General features: G+C 43.5%; 1 protein-coding gene across 1 annotated transcript in view; it reads left to right on the top strand.

Moving 5' to 3' along the window:
* tenm1 (teneurin transmembrane protein 1) overlaps positions 1-20259 on the top strand; it is a 250841-nt gene that overhangs the window by 145556 nt on the left and 85026 nt on the right. Inside the window, exons 9-17 of the mRNA XM_055034529.1 lie at positions 850-951; positions 4212-4406; positions 7620-7820; positions 10635-10820; positions 10941-10970; positions 12503-12649; positions 16332-16557; positions 18650-18769; positions 18855-19116. Of these exons, the coding sequence (XP_054890504.1) occupies positions 850-951; positions 4212-4406; positions 7620-7820; positions 10635-10820; positions 10941-10970; positions 12503-12649; positions 16332-16557; positions 18650-18769; positions 18855-19116 (1469 nt within the window). The remainder of the gene's footprint in view (positions 1-849; positions 952-4211; positions 4407-7619; positions 7821-10634; positions 10821-10940; positions 10971-12502; positions 12650-16331; positions 16558-18649; positions 18770-18854; positions 19117-20259) is intronic.

Genomic DNA, 20259 nt, shown 5'->3' with positions numbered 1-20259 from the left:
AAAAAAAAAAAAGATGAAATCCTGCATCTGGAGCTGACGGAGCTCAGCAGGCTTATATAACGCTCCAAAAGCATAAAAGGGCTCAACCCGCCCCACACCCACATCTTTATCCATCTTTGCAGCGCTGCCGGTTCCCAGAGAACGCAGTCTGACATGATGGACGTATCAATGGGTGAACACAGGAACAGCAGAAGAAAGGGGCGGTTAATTCAAGTTCGATTGAGGAGTGTGATGAAACGCGTATAGCCCACAGAAAGATATGATGAAACTCACGCCCAGCAGATGAGACGAAACACTAGTGGAAACAAGCAGCACATTGATCTCCAGCAGGCCCAGGGAGGCCCGCCGCTGCTGCTGCCGCCGCTGCTGCCGCCACCGCTGCTGCCGCCGCCGCTGCTGCCGCCGATGCTGCTGCTGATGCCGCAGCGACAACAGCAGCAGCATCGCCCATTGCTCCTGCACTGGCAACTCTGGATTTTTGAAATTTTTTTTCCACCTTCTTCAGCCTTGTTTTAAACTACGCGCCCGTAAACGGCCTGTTGATTAGGTCTTGATGTTTGTAAATTTGCGTGCGGTGCTTTTTCCAACCTGTAATGCAGTTTAATGTGCTTAGTGGTACTGAGTGTAAGTGAGTGCTTGGCTGCTCCCCAGAGAGCGATAGCAGCTGGATCAGACTAATCTAATACAAGCCCTGTGTCTGGGGAGCCATCCATTGCTTATCAGATCTTTCATTCAATAAACCATGAGAGCCATGCCAGCTTATGCAGTCACATGTGCAATTTTTTGCCCTTTTTCTTCGGTCAATTTCTGATGGCGTGTGCGCCTGTGTGTGTGTGTGTGTTGGTGCAGACTCCATGGATGGCTGCTCCACGGACTGCAACGGGAACGGAGAGTGCGTGGCTGGACACTGTCACTGCTTCGCTGGGTTCTTGGGCCCTGACTGCGCCAAAGGTAAGAGGCATCGACCGGCGGCGGCCAGCAGAGCTCGGACAAAAGCGAGCTCTGGTGCTTCCGCCTGTCCATTCTGTTCTTTGTTTTCCTTGTTTCATGAGAGCCCCGGTTGTTTCCCAAACATCTATTATTCAACAAGAAAGAATCAACTCTACTCCAAGGGACTATTTTTTACCCGTGGATGCGCGGAGATTATGAATTATTATACCGTTATTATTTATGTGATAAGTCGTCCGCTAGTCCACTTTAAAACCTTCTGGGTAAATAAATGCTTTGGTTGTTTGTTTTTTTTCCTTTGCCACAAAAATAAAAAACAACAAGGTTGGATTTGCATCACCAAAAAAAATGTGTTAAAGCCTTTTACCTCAACAGGCTTCAATTGAAGCCAATCAGACTTTTCCCTTTAAGCCTGTTGTAGTAAACAACAATGGATGACTGAGAATGTCCAAAGGGCTTGTAAAAGACTTTCTTTGTGAGATGAAGTCACATCAGTTTAGGTCGAGTCCAACCCCAGTCCGACTGATGAACCAATAGTGTAGGCCCAAGCCTTTCTTATCTTGATAACAATTTTACTGCTTACGTGTTTAGACTGTTGAAGTCTGCAGTGTAACTTCTCCTGTTTTTAGCTCTCGTCTGATGTCTTCCAGCTCTATGTTGTTGCTTTGTTGTAACCGCAGGGTGAGCAAAGCGCAAGTCATCGGGGATGTGTGATAGATAGAAGCGCAGCATGGAGTGCCCTGTGCCTGTTATGGTCCAGTGAACTTTCACACTCTACTAGCTCTGTTTATTTCCTCAACAGGTCAAACTATCTCCTCCTCTATTTAGGCTATATAATCAGTAGATTAACAGGACTTCATATCCTGCGTTCTCATTTGGTTTTTCAGACCAAATGAAAACCAGTCAGGTCATCAAGCAGATGATTCTGGCTTCACCTTGTCTGAATTTTGTCTTGGGTTCTTGAGCTGTCAATCTAAACTTTAATTCCCATGCAACCAGCTTTATAAGACCCGTTTTCCCTTGGACAAGATCTTTCACAGCATTGTAATGATCCAGATTGCGTAACTCCTCTAAAAAGCTACCCAACAGCACAACCGCCGGCATAAAACCCAACACTCGGATTACAGAAAGAGCCGAGAAATTTGTTCTGCTCAGTGAAAACCAATCACCCTCGAACCGTACGGCAAATGCGCTGGTTTCTACCTTTTGAATCTGTTTTTAGTACCTCATTTACCATCTGCTTTTCTGCTTGGACTCTGCTGTTTCTCAAGCAGAGAGATTCCACTTTAAAAGACTTCTAAATATCCTGTGGTTCCCACAACTTTGGTGGGAAATATCTGCAAGATGCATTGCACTTACAGTAATCAGCGTTTCATCATCTGGCCTTTGCCGCTGGCCGATCTCGGTTTGTTTCTGCCCGCTATGCCACTATCGGTCATTTGAGCCTGGGCCTCTATTTGAATGACAGCTATTAATAGAGCGCTTACTGTACGTGGGATAGTCACACGTCAGAGCTACACCGTGGTTTTCTGACGTGTTTCTTTTTGGTTTTTGTCATTTTCTCTACACTCCTAACACCGTCTTCCAACATTGTCTATCTTGTTGTCTGTGTCTTCCCAGCTTTCTGTTGCTTTATCTTTCCATTTTTCCCTCTCTGGGACATTCTGTCTCATGCTAAATTATCCTGGTTGTCTGTCTCGCAGCACACAAACAGGTGATATGATTATCACTTTCCATGATTTATTTACGCTCATAATTTATTCATTCCCCGACTCTCGTCTTTTGCTCATTTGTTTGTGCTACAGTGTACAGTCCTCTGCTCAAAAGCCTAGAAACCGGGTTTTGAGCAGGGGTTGTAAAATAAAAAAATGAAATAAAATAAAAAAGCAAGGCCTGGATTTATTACCCAGTGGAGGCTGAGATTTAACAAAGGATCAAACAAACATATAAAACACGCTCCTGAGGATGAATGCACAGGCTATTCATTACAAATGATCCCCAGAACTAGAAAGAAAGAAAAAACGATGATTTGGATTTTGACATTTGAAGTCCTGAGCAGCATCTGTTCCTACTTAACAAAAATTCTGTAGTTGGTGAATTTTGCAGAAAAGTGAAAATGTTTTTTTCTTTCTTCCATTTTTGATAAATATTAAAGTAAAAATTTGATTTATACTTTGTGGCAGGTCACTCGCCCATTTCTTAACACCAAATTAATAACTAATATTATTGTTTAGAAAATATAAGCTATTTTGAAATACTGCTGATCTGCATACACACAAGAAATTTTGCAAAAGTAAAACTCAGATGTTTACTTTGTGGCACTTTGGTACCAGAAAACGAAGCTCATCTCTAAGCAACGGATTAACAACAAATATTAATAAATAAATGAAAAACAAAACCCTAAGATGTATTCTGCTCAGTCCTCTTTGTTAGCACGTTTATCTTAGCACGGCGAATGTTTGCAGAGTTTAAGTATTGGAGAAAAAGTCAGGCAGGTGAATGTTCAGTCAAATCTTGGCTAACTTAAATAGATTTGTAACAATCTGGGGACTTTTCCATAAATAATTGTCAGATTCATCAACCCTTAATTGTCACACGTTTGCTAAGAGATGCCATGAAGTATAGGCTAAATCAAATTTTTACTTTTATAATATATTTACCACCAATGACAACCCCCCTCCCCCAGCATTTTCACTTTTCTGCAAAATTCACAAAGTGCACAGTTTTTGTAAAGTTGTGTGTGTGTCAGAGGCCCGCGGCCGTCATCACATTAGCCACACGCCACTCTATCTATCTCTGCATGGAGAAAGCTCTCCTTTTTCCACCCCCGTCCCACCAAACCCCTAATGCTCCCCTCCCTAATCTTCAGTTTTCACGATTGTTTCCACGGCCTGTTCAGAACGAGCGCGGGGCTCGTCGGGGAGGATTTTCCACGACTCCTGCGTTGCCGTGGCAGCCAGGCTCAGGTGGCGCTTGAGTAAATTGAAACAGCGTGAGGGATAAAGCTCGAGTGGATGTGTGTGTGTGTGTGTGTGTGTGTGTGTGTGTGTGTGTGTGTGTGTGTGTGTGTGTGTGTGTGTGTGTGTGTGTGTAGGTGGAAGGAGAGGGAAAGACAGGCTGCTCAAGGATTTGCTGAATCCCTGCTCTATCTCAGATAGAGAGTCGCGCCACTCATGCTAGGTCAACATGGCCTCGCGGCTAATGCACCGGGTGGGTTAGTAATAGCATCCCCCCATCGAGTCGCCCGGTTTGCTCTGTTGCAGACTCGTGCCCGGTGTTGTGCAGCGGGAACGGGATGTACGAGAAGGGAAGGTGCGTGTGCCTGCCCGGGTGGAAGGGGGCGGAGTGCAACGTGGAGGAAGGTCAATGCATCGACCCCACCTGCTCCAACCACGGCAACTGCATCCAGGGGATTTGCATATGCAGCCCGGCCTACAAGGGCGTCAACTGTGAGCAAGGTAAGACGTTTTCCAGCTAATGAGGCAACCCAATTAGCATTCACCTGAGGGAGTGGCACTGCTATTTTTAGTGTTTCCCAGGATTTAGGAGGCTGAGAGGAATGATCCGTTTGCGGTGACTGTCAGGTACCAGCTGGTTCTGCCGACTCTGAACAACTGTACTGTGAGTTTTAATGAATTCAGGCTAAATTTGCCTCCCCATTTTGCTGAATGTACTTGTCACACACAGTGTTAAAAAAGAAAAAAAAATGGCGGCTTAATATTTCAGAGTCGGCCTACTTAAATTTAAATAGAGCTTTCACAACTGGAGTGAATGTGCTTCAGCAGAGTCAAAAGGTTTGTGTGAAATCCTTCAGAAGCTCAGAAGACATTTTTAAACTCCTTTCTGACACAAAATTTGGGTAAATAAACTGGAAGAAGTTGAGTCAATTTCACACTTATTCTGAGTGAGGCCAAATGTCAACTGTGAGAAGCTAAATTCATCTCTTTGAGGGTTAGAATGGCAGCTGATTTTTTTTTTAAATGTGCATAAAATAAATGAAAAAATGTCTTTCTCCTTTTTTTTCTAGTCAAAGTATGTCTCACGATTTCATATTCTGATTATATTTTAGCATCCGAGTCTTCTTTGGTGGCAGTCTGCCAGCATTCTATGTCTCGTTTTCAGCATCATTTGTCCATTTTTCCGGCAAAAGTTTTCAAAATCTATCAGATTGTGAGAATCATCTTCAGGTCACCTCACGGACTTTCTATCAGATTTATTTGGAGACTAAATTTGGTTCTGGTGAAGCCATTCTGCTTTTGAATTGTATGTAAGCCTGAACTCACTGTGACACTGAAAAATTGGATCTGTGTTCAGCTTTCGTAAGGTTTGGGGGTCAAAACTGACTCGTGTTTGAAACTTTTTGTAGTTTCCTCCATCCCTTCCAAGTCCTGGGCCTGATATCCCAGCTTGTGGTCTTTCTGCACCTTTCATATTTACTCATATAGGACAACTGAACTTATTTTGAATTCACTTTACTTCAGTGAAGGTGAAACCTAATCCATTTGTGTTTCAACTAAGCATTGTTTTAATGTCAACCATATGATCTGCTTCAGTCCACTGTAAGCAAAAATAGACCTGCATTAATACAACCAAATGCAATATAGTGTTGAAATGTAGCTCAACTCAATGACACCGTCTCTGACTGACATCACACTCAAAGCTTCACAACGTCTTCCAATTACTTATCTTTTTGTGCCAAAGTATTCTTAATGCCAATCAAACGTGGTTTATTAAATATTCAAACTCATATTCAGAATCCCGAGCTTCGCCTGTTCTCTCTGTTTCCAGCAGGATTTCTTGTTGTGCCACATCAAAACCGGCAAACTCTTTGAATTAGTTATTACATTATATAATTTATCAGCAAATGACTCACAAGCTGTTGCCTTGACAGCGTCACAACTTGATGTAACGCAGAAGCCGGGAGATGTGAAGAAAGGGCCTACTTTGCCAACTGGGCGAAACATGTTGAAACAATTTTTAGAAGCGGCAAATCAATTATAAATCTTATCTTTTAAAGCCGTTATGAGAAATTAGGGTGGGGGGGCTCATACCACACTGTGAGTACAAATTGTTTTATTCTGTAGACATGTTGGGGGGGAAATTTGACTTTGTTTTGGAAGTGGCTTCCAAAACCACTTGTTGACTCGGAACGTCTCGAAGTTCTGCGGTTCGGTCCGTCATTGGAAAACGTACCCTATTGGTCTAAGTTAACTTTCAAGAAGCTGTAGCGATTCACAGCACAGGTGGGAGAATCTGTTGATGAAGATAACTATTAGTTGTGCACTCCACAAATTTGTCCTTAATGGAAGACCCTGCAGGGAGAAAGCCATTTGTTGAAAGAAAGCCTTAAGAAACTCCATTTGATGTTCGCTTGTAGCAAACAAATTTAATGTTTGCTACAAGCAAACATTAAATGAGGCAGAGCAAAAGTGTTGAAGAAAGTGCTGAAGGATGTTGTGATGTTTTTTGGTGTTGTTGTGTTTTTTTATTTTTATTTTGTTACTGTTGCGATTTAAAATTGAGATTTTTGCGGCACCTTGTTCAAAAAGTTGCAGTCATATTAGCAAAAAAATATTGTTCGGCTTAAGAGACCGTCTTCCAAAAAATTAGAAGTTGCCGCACATAACCTTCCCAAACAAAGGCAGGATTTCAACTTGGTAAAAAGGAGTTGTCAAAGTGCAGAATAAGAATTGAGAACCTGGAAGTGAAGACATGAAAATCAAAATAGAAATGTCCTCTATGAAATCTTAACACTGAATTCAGCTTGTAGAAATGCAAAGCTGACAGAGAGATACTACAAAGGATTTGCACCTGTAACAACAGTGCAACACTCTCCAACATCAGTAGGCCAAAATAATAGTCTTGGCTTTTTAGTTCGACTTTCTTTGTTTGAAAAAAAAGAAAAAAAGTATTTATTCTTCTCTCTACTCAAGAATTGTTGTTACTTTAATACAAAATAAATCAAAATCTGTTTGTAACTTGACAAAATGTGAACCGCTGAAGGCCGACAAACAGTTTGTAAGGCGCTGAGATTCCAGACGGTTTCTATCTCTCATAAAGCAGCTCAGTAAATCACCACAAACAAACACAACGGAGACCTTGGACCGACTCCGTCGGGCCGGCCGTCCCGACCGTCTTCTTCTTCTTTTCCTTTTCTTTCTTTCTCTTTTCATTTTTTTGCTGCTGCTTTCAAAGCCGTGTCCTGCACACATTGACTCAGGTGTGTGACCTTCACCGACCGAACCGGGTAGAGTTAAGCCGAACTCTGCTGAGCTTCGGCTCTGCGCTCAGGGCTGTAATTACACACACTAGCACAGTGTAGCTCAGACCACCCCGACACACACACACACATACACACACGCGCACGCACACACACACACACACACACACTAGGCAGGCCATTTCAGCCCTTATCATAGCCTCAACTCTAAGTGTCCTATGAAGTGTAATGTTGTGGAACAGATACAGGGATTGTAGCGAGGGTGGTTAACTCCTGGATGGGATGCAAAGAACACTGCTTTCATACTCTGTGAACTGATGATTATAATGAGACGGACCCTCCTGCTCCACCACCAGCCACCCTGTCAACTCCCCCTCTTCACCTCTGACTCACTCCTTGCCTTTAATTATTTATTTTATTTACGTGTTCCTCCTCTCCCTCCTGTCTGCAGTGGACTGTGCCGACCCCCAGTGCAGCGGGCACGGCGTGTGCGTGCGCGGCGAGTGCGTGTGCTCGGCGGGTTGGGCCGGAGTGAGCTGCGATGACCCCTTGCCGGCCTGTCAGGAACAGTGTTCGGGACACGGCACCTATCTGCCGGAGTCAGACACCTGCGCCTGCCAGCCCAACTGGACGGGACCGGACTGCTACACCGGTAAGGATGGAGGCGGCGGCGGCACAGGGCGGGAGGGGAGAAGGGGGCGAAATTGGTCTGCAAATCTATAAGTTACCAAAAAAAAAAAAAAAGAGAAAACTGTAAAATTATACTTGACAAGTTTGCTAGTTTTCTTTGAAAGGATGAGTTTTTGCAGATAATATTCCCTTTGGATGTGAGAGACATTAGTGGAATTGAGGTACTGCTGCTACTTTGTAAAAGTAGCAGCAGTGTGTGTGTGTGTGTGTGTGTGTGTGTGTGTGTGTGTGTGTGTGTGTGTGTGTGTGTGTGTGTGCGTGTGTGTGCGTGCGTGTGTTTCCATTTATAAATGAGATTTCCCCACACGACTCTTTGCCTGCAACGTCCTAAAGCACACTTATGCACCAGGACTCGTTTCGCTTCGCATTGACAGTCATACACCTCCGCACGCTCACGCCCACATGCTTGCGGCGTGAACACGCCCCCACTTGGACACGCTTTCCCCTTCATCCGACTGAGGGGAGAAACGTAGAGCTCACTGCTGCAAACTGTCAGATACTCAGAGGAGCAGCTGGGCTGGTATTTACAGGCCTGATGTTCTTTATGCCGTTACTGTTTATGTATGTACACCGTAGAGCTGGAACGATTAATCAACCAATAATCAACTGGATTAGTCATCTAATAATTGTTAATTGGAGTATACATACTTAAGAAAGGCACATTGCTGGAAAAAACAAACATAGTAAGACCAGCAATTAAGCCAAAACTGTACAAAAACATAGATACAGTGTTGCGTTTAAGGTAAAAACGTCAAATAGGTTTTAGCCAAAACTCCTTAAGTAGCACAGTTTTAGTTTCACTCAGCTCAGGATTTACTTGTTTATTTTCATCTTTTAACTTCTTTCTATTATTGTATAAAAGGGTGCTTAAGTAAAAAAAAACTGTTGAATGAACCATTTTTTAAAACTGTGATAAGACAATTGATCATCAGAATAATTGATTAATCGATTACTAAACTAACTGTTTGTTGAGACCATCAAGAGGTTCGTTGTAGGACCTGCAGAGACACATCCAGCCTTTATGTGAACGTGATAAAGAGATCGTAATAGACAAAAGAGAGCATAAAGGAAAAATTCCTCGACAAGCCACGGTTGATTTGTTGGTGTATGTTTCCAGAGAGGGAGCAGGAAGGCCGGTGAGACGTGAAGACAGTGCTAGATACTTGACATACGTGGAGGAAAATCTGTTAGGGGTTGAAAAAACTTGAAACGCTACTTTCCAGCAGCACAATGACCACAAACATAAAGGCAGAACTACAACAGAATTGCCTTCTTTCAAAGCACATTCATATTCTATAATTGCCCAGTCAAAGACCAGATTTAAATCAAGTTGAAAATCTGTGGCAAGACTTAAGAATTCCTGCTCACAATCACTCTCGAACTAACTTGCAGCACCGTAAAAGGGCCCCGGCAAAAACGAAGCAAAATAAACAATAAAATCCATTCTCGTTTGTGTCTCTTCCCAGTATCGCTACTTTTCTCTGCTCTCAGAAATCCTCGCTCGGTTACATGCGCCGTAATCACGTGACGGCGACATGGAAAACAGGCAGCGAGGTAAGCCATTGTGCCAAAGCCACTCAGGCCCACGCATCGCGCGTGTTTTAAAGCGTCGGAACGCAGCTCTGTGGAAAGCGCAAAGTGTCCTTGTCCTTGCGGCGTTGGCTAGAAGAGAGGAAAGAAGCCATTGTAAAGCCAGGCTTGTCTCTCTTTCCACCACACTTACAACGTGCAGCTCGGGGGGAGGAGCGGCTCCTTTCACGAAGCTCTGCAGGCGACCTGTGGGTGCAGCTGCTCAGGCCCGTATTACGCAGATATAGCTCATGATCATAATGGACCATGGCTGAATATCGGAGATATGAGCCTCCTCTGCCTCTACCTGCTGGCCTTTTAATCAAAAGGCTCTGGCGATTCCATGTTCTGGTCTTGTTGAGGCGTGGCTAAGCTAATGTAATTCTAATAGAGAGCCTGAAAAAAAAAAAATCTCCACTTTTATCTCCCTCTCCATGCTATGTATATTTAAATTGAAATAACTTTTCTTTTTTCTTTTTTTTCCTTTTTACTGCAGCTGGATAAGTAGGTTTTGTGTGCCTCCAGCACTTTGCTCTCTTTACTGATGGATGAGGCTTTTCCTCTGCAGAGAGAATGAGAGTTGCAGAGAGAGGGGAAGGTGGTGGTGAGAGGGCTGGGGGGATTTTAAGGGGATGTTGCAAAAAGGAAGTCTGAACATGGCGAGCCGACGGAGAGAGAGCGCGCAGAAACGTGGCGAAAGAAGGGGTATTATCGCACCCTCGCTAAATCTGATCGAAATGTCAGAAAGGAGTGATGGAGCTGAACTGGAGTCTCGGTGGCTTAAATATCGCAGCGCAAATACGAATCATTTGGCTTTTATTATGAGTCTATTCACTCCTCTCCTCCTCAAGGCGGCTGAACTATTAGAGGTGAGGAGATTATGTGTTGTGAGAAAGTACATTTTTAAAACTCTCTGAGGTTTTGCCTCCCGTTCCCCTGTCCCCCCCTCCCCGTCTTTCTCTCACCTAAATCAGAAAGCCCACCTTCAGCTCTAAATTAGTCAACTTCTCTGTGTCCCCTGTGTCTGTTTTAACTGCTTTGTTTTTCTTTACAGCGCCCGTTTCCTCCATCTGTTCCTCTCCCTCCTTGCTCTCCTCGTCCTCTCACACTAACGCGCTTCTTTTTTCTTCCTTCCTTCCTTGTTTTTTTTTTCTACCCCTCCATCCTCCTCTCCCTCCTCATACGTCTCCACCCACCTGTTCTCCAGAGCTGTGCCCGGTGCCATGCGGCAGCCACGGCGTTTGCTCCGAGGGCCAGTGCCAGTGCGAGGAGGGCTGGATCGGCGCCGCGTGCGACCAGAGAGCGTGCCACCCGCGCTGCGAGGAGCACGGCCAGTGCCACGACGGGACCTGCATCTGCCAGCCGGGCTGGGAGGGGGAGCACTGCAACATCGGTGAGCGCCGCTCGTCGTCTCGGTTGTCGTCCCGACGTTTCGATCAACACGGCCGATCGAAAGGTGTCAGATAACTGCTTATTTATTTTTTGACGTAATCTCCCATGTTTCCCTCCACAGTCACTCACGATCTGGATGTCGTTGTGAAAGGTAATTTCGTTTTATTGAAGGATTTAATTTTGTTTGTTTGTTTGTTTCAGAACACGTGTCAAAGTCACGTCACATTTAACATCATACATTTTTACAAATACCATAAAAATTCCTTGCAAATATTTCTAACTCAGCATCCCAAAATATGCGATTTTGATTGAAAAAAAAAAACACAAAAACAATCACAAAATCCTGGTGGGACAGCTACTTATTAATATTTTAACAGTTAAACAAGTTTTATCAATACATTCTGGCACAAGATTTTTGATATGGCCCAAAATGGAGTTTGAAAGTCCTGGTTTGGAACATAAAAGTGCATCTAAATGGCTTTTGATATCTTTAAAAACATATATTATATCCATTCACAAACTGCAAACAATATTTATTAAATTCAAGACAAACATAGTGATATATTTGCTTACAAGTAGTTAAAGGGTTGCATAACATCTGCATTAAAAGGGAGTCATGTGAAAAGACGTTCACCTCCTAAAAGAGTTTTTGCTTCCTTTGTCAAACTTTAACTATTTTAGAATTAGACAAAGAGACATAAAGCATTTTTTTTAAAGTAAGAACTTTCATAATTAAGAGGGGAAACGCTTTCCAAGCCAACTTGACGCTGTCTAAAAATTAAACTGTCCCCTAAATCCTGTAACGAGTCGCATTTTTAATAGCTGGTGTTGCATTTCACATCACCATGGACACATTATGGAGACTCGTCTTTGCTAAACTGTGTTAAATTGGTCAAATTGAAATGTTTTCAAACATGAGCAACATGCTTTCGGTCCTTCCACATCATTGTAGTTGGATTGAGTTCTGTACTTTGACTAGGCCACTTGAAGAAACTTTCAGAGGCGGATTTGTGTGTGTTGGATTGTTGCTCTGCTGCATGACCATGGTGTGGTTTTGGTCATGGTTCATTACTGTTCAGTGTTTTCCCCACTGGTGGCTCATTGGTCCCAAAGCCTGAAGTATGACTGATGAACGTCACTGAGTTCGTTTCTTGCCATCTTCCATGATGTTCTTCTTTCCGAGGCCATTGAGCCCACGTAATGTTCTCAGAAAGGTTCTGTTGAAGGACTGTCTTAGTTCTTCAGGTCAGGCAATAATCAATGACGAGCAAAACTGACCAAAAATCTGTCTTATCGCTGTAAAGTCGTGATTCAACAAGTAAGACCAGGCGCTCAGGTTGGTTTGGATAGTTTTTTTTCTTTCTTTTCCCTTAAGAAATTAAATGATCTTCTGAAAACTGTTCACCTAATAAACACTTCTTACTTACAAATCTTTATGTGGCTTATTGAATTGAATTCCTGAAATCGATTACCTTCAGAAACATATTATAAATGACTTAGAAACATGTTCACCTACAAATGCAAAAAACACAATGTGTGTGTGCGTGTGTGTGTGTGTGTGTGTGTGTGGGTGTGCGTGTGTGTGTGTGTGTGTGTGTGTGTGTGTGTGTGTGTGTGTGTGTGTGTGTGTGTGTGTGTGTGTGGTGTGTGCGTGTGTGTGTGTGCGTGGACCTGTCGCTTCAGACGGCTGCCCGGGGTTATGCAGTGGTCACGGACGCTGTACCCTGGAGCAGAGTGGCTGGCGCTGCATCTGCCAGGCTGGATGGAGTGGGCCAGGATGCAGCGTTGTCATGGAAACTGACTGCAGTGATGGAACTGACAATGACGGAGGTGACATTTTACATCATCTATCATATTATATCTCTCCTCTCCTCTCTTTTTTTTCTTCTTCTTCCCACTGCTATTACCTCTTCCATCCCCGTCTCATCGGCAGATTGTCCGTTCCGTTCCAATCATCCTCATCTCCATCCTTCTCTACTAAAAAAGGTGCTCCTCATCGTTTCTCCCCTCCGTCTCTCTGTGTTATCCCGGTCCCGCTGTGAGTCCTGCTGCCTGTTATTACAGCGCGTTGAATATGTATTTGTGCCCGCGCGCTCAAATCACAGCTAAATACCTGGCCACCTGCCAGGATAAAATGACACTTTTTCAAGTCTAAATACAGAAACCCACGTAGAAGATTTTCTTTCTTTCTTTTTTTTACTGTTTTAAAGAAGCCTCCATCACTAAAAAAGAAATGGTGAGAGTCGACTCAGTCATGTACTGTAGCTGTTCCTTCGCTCCTCAAAACGAGAGGAAAAAAGCATGAAAATAACATTTCAGACACAGATGTGCTCATTACAGTTACTTCCTCGCCATTTCGGTCCCGTCGGCGGCTCGTCTCCAACACACACCCAGGTTCCCATGCAGCGCAATATCACACCGCTTTCAACTTTGCCCCGTTCGCTTTGAAACTCCATCAAATATCCATTATACACACACGGTTGTTAAGGTGCTGCTATAATCCATCACTGCAAACAAGGTAGGGTTGCCTTTGTTTTGGATGGAAAGCTCGCTCTTGTGTTTTTTTGTTGTTTTTTTTTCCATTTTGTTTTGTTTTTTCTCCTGTTTTGTTCCAGATTTGTGCACAGAGAGGTGTTTGAATCCTCAGCAGCAGGAAGCTTCAAACACACTTTTCTGTTGGCGCAGGGCTTCTGATAGCTACAAAGTAGCTCCTTTCGCTTCCTTTTTTTTTTCTGGCACATTGTTTACCAAAGCCGCATGTCTGACTCAGCCAACTCTTCAAAGTGTCATCATTGATGGCTTCTTATTCCGGATTACAACCGTGGAGCTCCGGACTGTAAACCGGGAGGAAACGATTCGTGGCATTATCTCGGATTTTGTCTTTATTATTATAGCCAATAAAGCCGTAAATGCTTTATTGAGAAATATTTAAGATGAGCCACTATCATCCTGATTATTAAATCGCACAAAATTGCTGCGTGAGCCTTAGCAGACTGACTCCAATCGCCGCGTTGGTCGCATGGAGCTCTGCGGTTTAGTTCTGATTACGCTAAAAGAACGACGACCTGACAAAACCTTAAAAGAATTACTCAGACAACTCTTTCTCTGCCTCTGACTCTGTGCGCAGCCTTTCAAATGCTATATTTCCTACCACTCAATTCAGTCCTCGCCCTTAATTGGCAGATACACTGTTGGCTCTCATAGGCCTCCCTCTCATAGCTGTCTTCTTTTTCCTTTCTTCTTCTTCTTTTTTTGGTCTCTCAAAACAGACAGAGATGGAAAGATGCTATCTTTGGCAATCAGACGGAGAGAACGCTTGAGGAGAGAGTCTGATTTATGTTACCTGAACGGCAGCAATAGAAGAAGAAATGTATTATTTTTGATGATCATAATAATACTAAAACAAGAATAGCTTCTTCTGCTTACTTCACTTCAGTTGTGCAAGAAAACCACATCTGCCTCCTAAAGCTGCGATCTCTCCGATTGCTTTTAATGATAATGATATTTCAAATTCAATTAATAGTCTGCTTTCAAGTTCAAACAGCATCTCTTATGAAAATTACCCATTGTGGCGCGCTACCTTTTGTAGGACGAGGTTATAATAGAATATTGTTGCCCTTTAGCTCGCCGCTCCGCGGTCAGATGCATTTAAATGTCAGCGCTGTTTCCTGCCTTTTTAGAGCTGCGTTCAAAATAGAGGAACACGAATGCCGGCCCAACTCCCATTACCTGTCGCCTCGGTTTGTGTTTGTGGCCCCCATTGTTTACGCTCGACTTTTATGGATCACAGGCAAGCGACGCTGAGGGGTTGGGGAGAGAATCTGAGTATATTCATAGGGTTATATGGTGTAATTGCCAGCTTGATGACCCATAATGAATTTTATTGTAGTAATGAAGATGCACAGGTAGTTCATTGTCGTAGATTTCATGAGCTCCAGCAGGAACGCTCGAGTGTTTGTCATGTAGGTAATGTTGGAAAATCTCGACTCGGACTGCGTGGTTTCACGTTGACCCTTAAAAACGAAAAGAAAGCCTTGTAATGTTTGCACGTCTTGAAAAGCTTTCACAAATTTTTTTATTGTTACTTTTTTCACGTTTATTTTTCTGTCTTCGCATTTTCAGCTGAAGGCTCATTTCGTTTGGGATGCTACTTCACTTCCAGTCTCCAAAAACGTTGCAAAATCAGAAAACATTCAAATTGTCCCTGTGGCAAGTATTTGCTGGATTTCCACTTGTTTCCTTTCAGACATGCTTCCAGACGCTGTTCTCATCAGAGTCCTCAATTTCAGTTCAGCTAAAAAACATATTTGATGGCTCCTAGAGGGAACCTGGACATAGTAGAAGCTGTGTCTCTCTAAATCTGAAGGTTGTTGCTGTGGACTGTATGAATATCTCTTATAAGTCCACATAAGCCCATCTGTAAAGGCGTTTTACTGAAAACACTGTTGAGTTTCCGTGTTTGAAAAGGATTCCCAGGGTTGTCTGTCACGCTCCTCATTCAAAGCGCAGTTCTTTGGTCGAAGAGGTCAAGAGTCTCCAGAACGGTCCCCAAACCAAAACACTGAACCAAGCTGAATGTGAATCCAGCCAGAGCAATTTGCCCGCTCTCCTTGGGTTTTTTAACACCCCCATGCACAATATCCAGGAATGGAAACTGGAGAGTCATTCTGACGAGTGATAAGCTTAATCTCTATAAAAATATAAATAGCGTTCCAGACTATTTGAGTTCAATATTTAAGTTCAGCTGCAATTTTTTTTTATTTTTCGTCACTTACTTTGTAAGTTGAGGAACATTCAGTAATCCAAAAATATGAAAGGGGTTCCCATTTCTTTTGGCCATTTTTCTGAATCGCAAGGAAAGACAATAACTCAGAGCATAATTAGTAGCGGCATTATGTAAAATCAACATTTTGAGCCTTGCATCATGTTATGATGTTTTTCCCTCGTCAAAAACGTTCGAGAAACCCTTTAATCGCTCTTGGCAACCATTCAGTCGAGCAAAATGGGTTTTGTAACTGAGCGTCGCCTTCGAGGAGGAAGCTGCAGTTTTCAAACTTCTGCCTCATAAACCCCCTACTCCCTCCATGACTCAGGTCCTTCAGACTAGCCAGCAGCAATTAGCACACACCTGCTGGAACGGCACATCTGCTGAGCTCATTATACGAGCTACTTCTCAGTGCAACGCTGGTAAAACCCTTGTTAAAGACTTAATGGAGAAACGTTGTGATGAGGTGCAGAAAGCAGAGTGTCAGAAAGAGCAGGAGCTTCTTAAAGAGACAGAGGTGTTGATGTAAAAAAAAAAGGAACAGAAGATTGTAATAAAAATCACATTTTTTGGCACTTTGTTATAAGGGTGCCTTTAATCACAGAAGGTGCTGCGTTTAAGCCAGTCACTTAAATCCGCCAAAGTCCTGAAAATCAATCAATTAACTGCGCATGACAACAAAGACGCTGCCGTGTCGCCTTCATCGGAGTGAAACATGTAACATCTCTAACATCCTCTGCTCTCCAGACGGACTGATCGACTGCGTGGATCCGGACTGCTGCGAGCAGCTGAGCTGCGGCTCCGACCCGCTGTGCCACGGCTCGGCCGACCCGCTCGCCCTGCTGCAGCAGAGCCCGCTGCCCGTCAGCGCGCCCACCAGCACCCACACGCACAGCTTCTACCGCCGCATACGCTTCCTCCTCGGCAAGGCGGCTACACACACTCTCCCGGGAGACGTGCCCTTTGATACCAGGTATGCAACTTGTTTACTCTCTGCATGTGCGGCTTTGTGCGTGCCGACGCATTCTTCTATGGCGATTGTTTTTGCACGTCTCTGTCCTTGAATTGTCTTGGTGGGCATTAAGCTGAAAGGCGTGAATTGCAGCTTATGGAGCATTTGTGTTAATAAATTACGACGTCCACTTTGCCCTTATTTGTTTTATGAACATGCGTGTGTGTTTGCATGTGAATGAGGCCTTTCATGTGTTGACACGCCTTCGCATACATCTCAGCGATGCTGTGTGTGACCGGGGAAACTGGGCCAGAGCAACGCTGCGTCCGCCGCTGACAGTGCTAGACTACAAGTACAGAGGTTGTGTTTGTTCATGCTAATGCTTTATCTGTCATTCAGTCTCGCCGGTCACAGAGGTGTCACCATGAATTTTTCAGCGCCCTCTATATGGTGAAAAATTCGTCTCTCCTTTGCTTTATGAAGGTCCCCGAAGTTTCGGATGAAAAACAAGCGGTGATGGGTTTCTGAAAAATGGGCATAAGTGCAACGCTTCCCCAACTTGTTTTATTTATTTTTTCCTATGGAATAAGCAAATAAATTAATTATGTGGCAGTTTTACTAGTGGTTTTCTTTTTTTTTTCCAGTGAAGAAATCAATGGCAGCTTTCAGGATTGGAGTAACAAACAGGCCGATGCAGTCACCCGCAGAAACCTCACCATTCTTCATCTAGCCTCTGTTTCTGGTGTAATAGATATTCCTTCATTAAAGGCCTGTGTGTGGGTGTGAATGTGGAGAGAAAGACTCTGTGCAGCTCAGGTCCTGATCATATCTGTGTGCAGCTATTCGATCCCTTCCACCTTCTGTTTCTTATCCACAAACTTAAATCTTGATGTTTGATTTCCTAACAGTGAGAAAAAGGCTTGTATGTCGATCAGTTCAGTTTTAGTTTACCGTCCAGCAAATTTGTGTTTCTCCTCTTTTTCACTGTGTGTGGATGAGTTCGCTCCTATGAACTGATCTTTTATTGACCTATTTTTGTGTATATTAACACATATAATATGTAATCGTCTATCATTTGGGAGATTATGGATCGATCATTGGGCGGTACTTTTAACAGACACCACTGTGATCTCACCAGGAACAAAATGACCAGTAAACATTTGAATTCCTTTAAGGGACAGTCAAGTTTGTTCTGTTGTAGATGATGGGAATCAAAGACTAAGAGATGAGGAGAACTTTTTTAAATCCAGACTCAATGTTTATTATTAGAAAGAACGGGAAGAGGATCTGAAAACAAGACAAGCCAGTTAGATAAACTTGCAGTTGTGTTGTTTTAGCGACACAACTAGGTATGAGTCGTTCTTCAGTTTAGGCATGCTGCTAAATATGTTTGAGAAAAAATGTGTTAAAAACTCACAACCCTGAGCTTACAACAGTGTCTTCCTTTGTCCACTGCATCTAATGAGATATAAACCTGTCGCTTTCTTCATTGACAACGACAAAACATAGATGTATGAAATGTTCTGGACCCTAAGGTCTCAGATTTGGTTTTCAAACTTCCGCCATAAGCCGGCATGACAGTCACTTCACTCAGGAACTGCTGTGTGGAGGAAATTTACCCGCCACTTCATAAACTGACCTGCATGGCCAGAGTAATGAGTGCTTCTGTCAAGCCTTGATTGTCTTCAGCACATGCTGCTGAAAACACACCGCAAATTTATGTACAATAGTTGAAAAACTGCTTAGCAAAAAAAAAAAAAAAAAGAACAGCCTCTTCTTCTATTTGACACGGTCCTCCTTTAACGGGAGATTAAAGTTTTCCTTTTAAATGACAAGATGTTGACGCGTCGTCGTGGATGAAGTTATATTTATGGCCTGTATCCTAGCAATCTCTGGCAGACTTCTCCGAGCGATACAGGAGAAAAGCACTGAGCAGAATAAAGGCGGCTGCTTATTCTTCCAACACAAGGTCATTTGGCTAGTGCATGACAATGCGCTGCTTTCTTCAAACAATGATCATGCTCTCCGTCATTGTGAACCTGTCATGTCTCCCTGTTTATCTCTATTTTTTCTCCCCCGTCTCTCTTTTATCTCGCCACCTTTGTTTTGACAGCCGCGTGGCTGTGATTCGAGGGAACGTCGTGCTGCAGGACGGCTCGCCTCTAGTTGGAGTCAACATCACCTTCCCACAGCATCCCGAGTACGGCTACACCGTCAGCAGGAAGGACGGGAGGTAGAGAACGCAGACGCGCACATTCGATCGGATCGCTCCGCCCTCACCGTCAGCCTGACCACGTCTCGCTCTGCTTTGACTCCAGTTTCGACTTGGTGACTTTCGGCGCCATGTCCGTGACCCTCATGTTCCAGCGCCCGCCCTTCCTGCCACAGACGCGCACCATATGGACGCCAAACAACAACTTCCTGGTTTTAGATCATGTGACCATGGCCAGGGAGGAGGCTGAGACGCCGAAATGTGACATCAGGAGCGTTCTGAGTCCCTATCCGCTGGTCCTGCCTTATCCGCTCCCCACATACACAGGAGCATGCGCAGAGAAGGGCCCAGCCGTACCTGAGCTACAGGTACAACACGTTGGCACAGTAGCTGCTTTTCCTTTGAACATAAAGTTACGCAAATTGGAATTGCGAAAATAAATTAGCTTAATGGAAACATGACACTTTCGGAAGTTGGTCTATTTTGCAAAACTGCAATGGAAACACATTTTCCTGTTGTATACATAAGCAACATGTTTATTTGTAGCCACCAGGTGGAGCGTCTGACTCCTCCAGAGGTCTCAGTATCGCCCAGTTCATCAGAGATTTGGTTTGTCATTCTGAAGAGTTGAACTCATAGCGCTTCTGTAAAATCGCCAACAACCATCTAATTTCAATATTAGAGATTATGTACCATAAAAGTTTACAGATCCGAGTCAAACTAGAAAAAGTAGAAATTGCAATAGTCTCGAAGTCGCAATGAAAACAGGAATGCTGATGCAAAAATAAAGACTATTCACATTAGATCTTCAAAAAGCAGGAATGACAGTTCTTGCACGGTTCCTTCTTATGGGAGAAAAAAACACAGAGTACAACCAAAGTGGCAAAGTGCAGAATCTCTCAGTGGTGGAAATGAATGATGGGTGGTCGGGTTAACAGCAGCTCAGAGCCTCCGCTCCCTGATGCAGCGGCTGAGAGGTGGTGTCCATCATGGAAGTCAGCCAAAATCCTCATCTTGCAAATCTTAGTATCGGATTGGAGCTTTTAAATGATTTATTTGAATATTATCACCAAGCAAGTGATGCAAGTGATTGAAACTCTTTGAAACAATGTTTGAAAATTCCTCATCCCAACTACTGGGAGTACTAAATGAGACTTTAAGTCAAAGAGGGAGACATTTTCAAAACAGAACTGAATGTGTGGCGTACAGCTACTGACATTTTCAAAAGGTATTATTTGCGCTAATCCTCACAAGGTCAAAATTACACATATAGATTCAAACATTTATTTTTATGTTTCGGTAATATTTAGTTAAATATGTCGCCTCACTCGTTTTGTAACCATCATATGCATCCTGAAATTTGACTTTACTCATTTTTATAGCTTGATTTTCTTGCTCAAACTCAACAGGATTGAGCCAGAAATGAGATGCAGGCACTGCTAGAAACTCAATATTCACCTTTTCACCATTCTAATACCAGTTCCGTTGTGTGTTTCAAATTATGTGAAGGT

The sequence above is a fragment of the Poeciliopsis prolifica genome, unplaced genomic scaffold (genome assembly GCF_027474105.1).
Source record: "Poeciliopsis prolifica strain line A6 unplaced genomic scaffold, Auburn_PproV2 SCAFFOLD009, whole genome shotgun sequence".
NCBI classification, from domain to species: Eukaryota; Metazoa; Chordata; class Actinopteri; order Cyprinodontiformes; family Poeciliidae; genus Poeciliopsis; species Poeciliopsis prolifica.
This window is presented reverse-complemented; position numbering and strand designations above follow the sequence as displayed.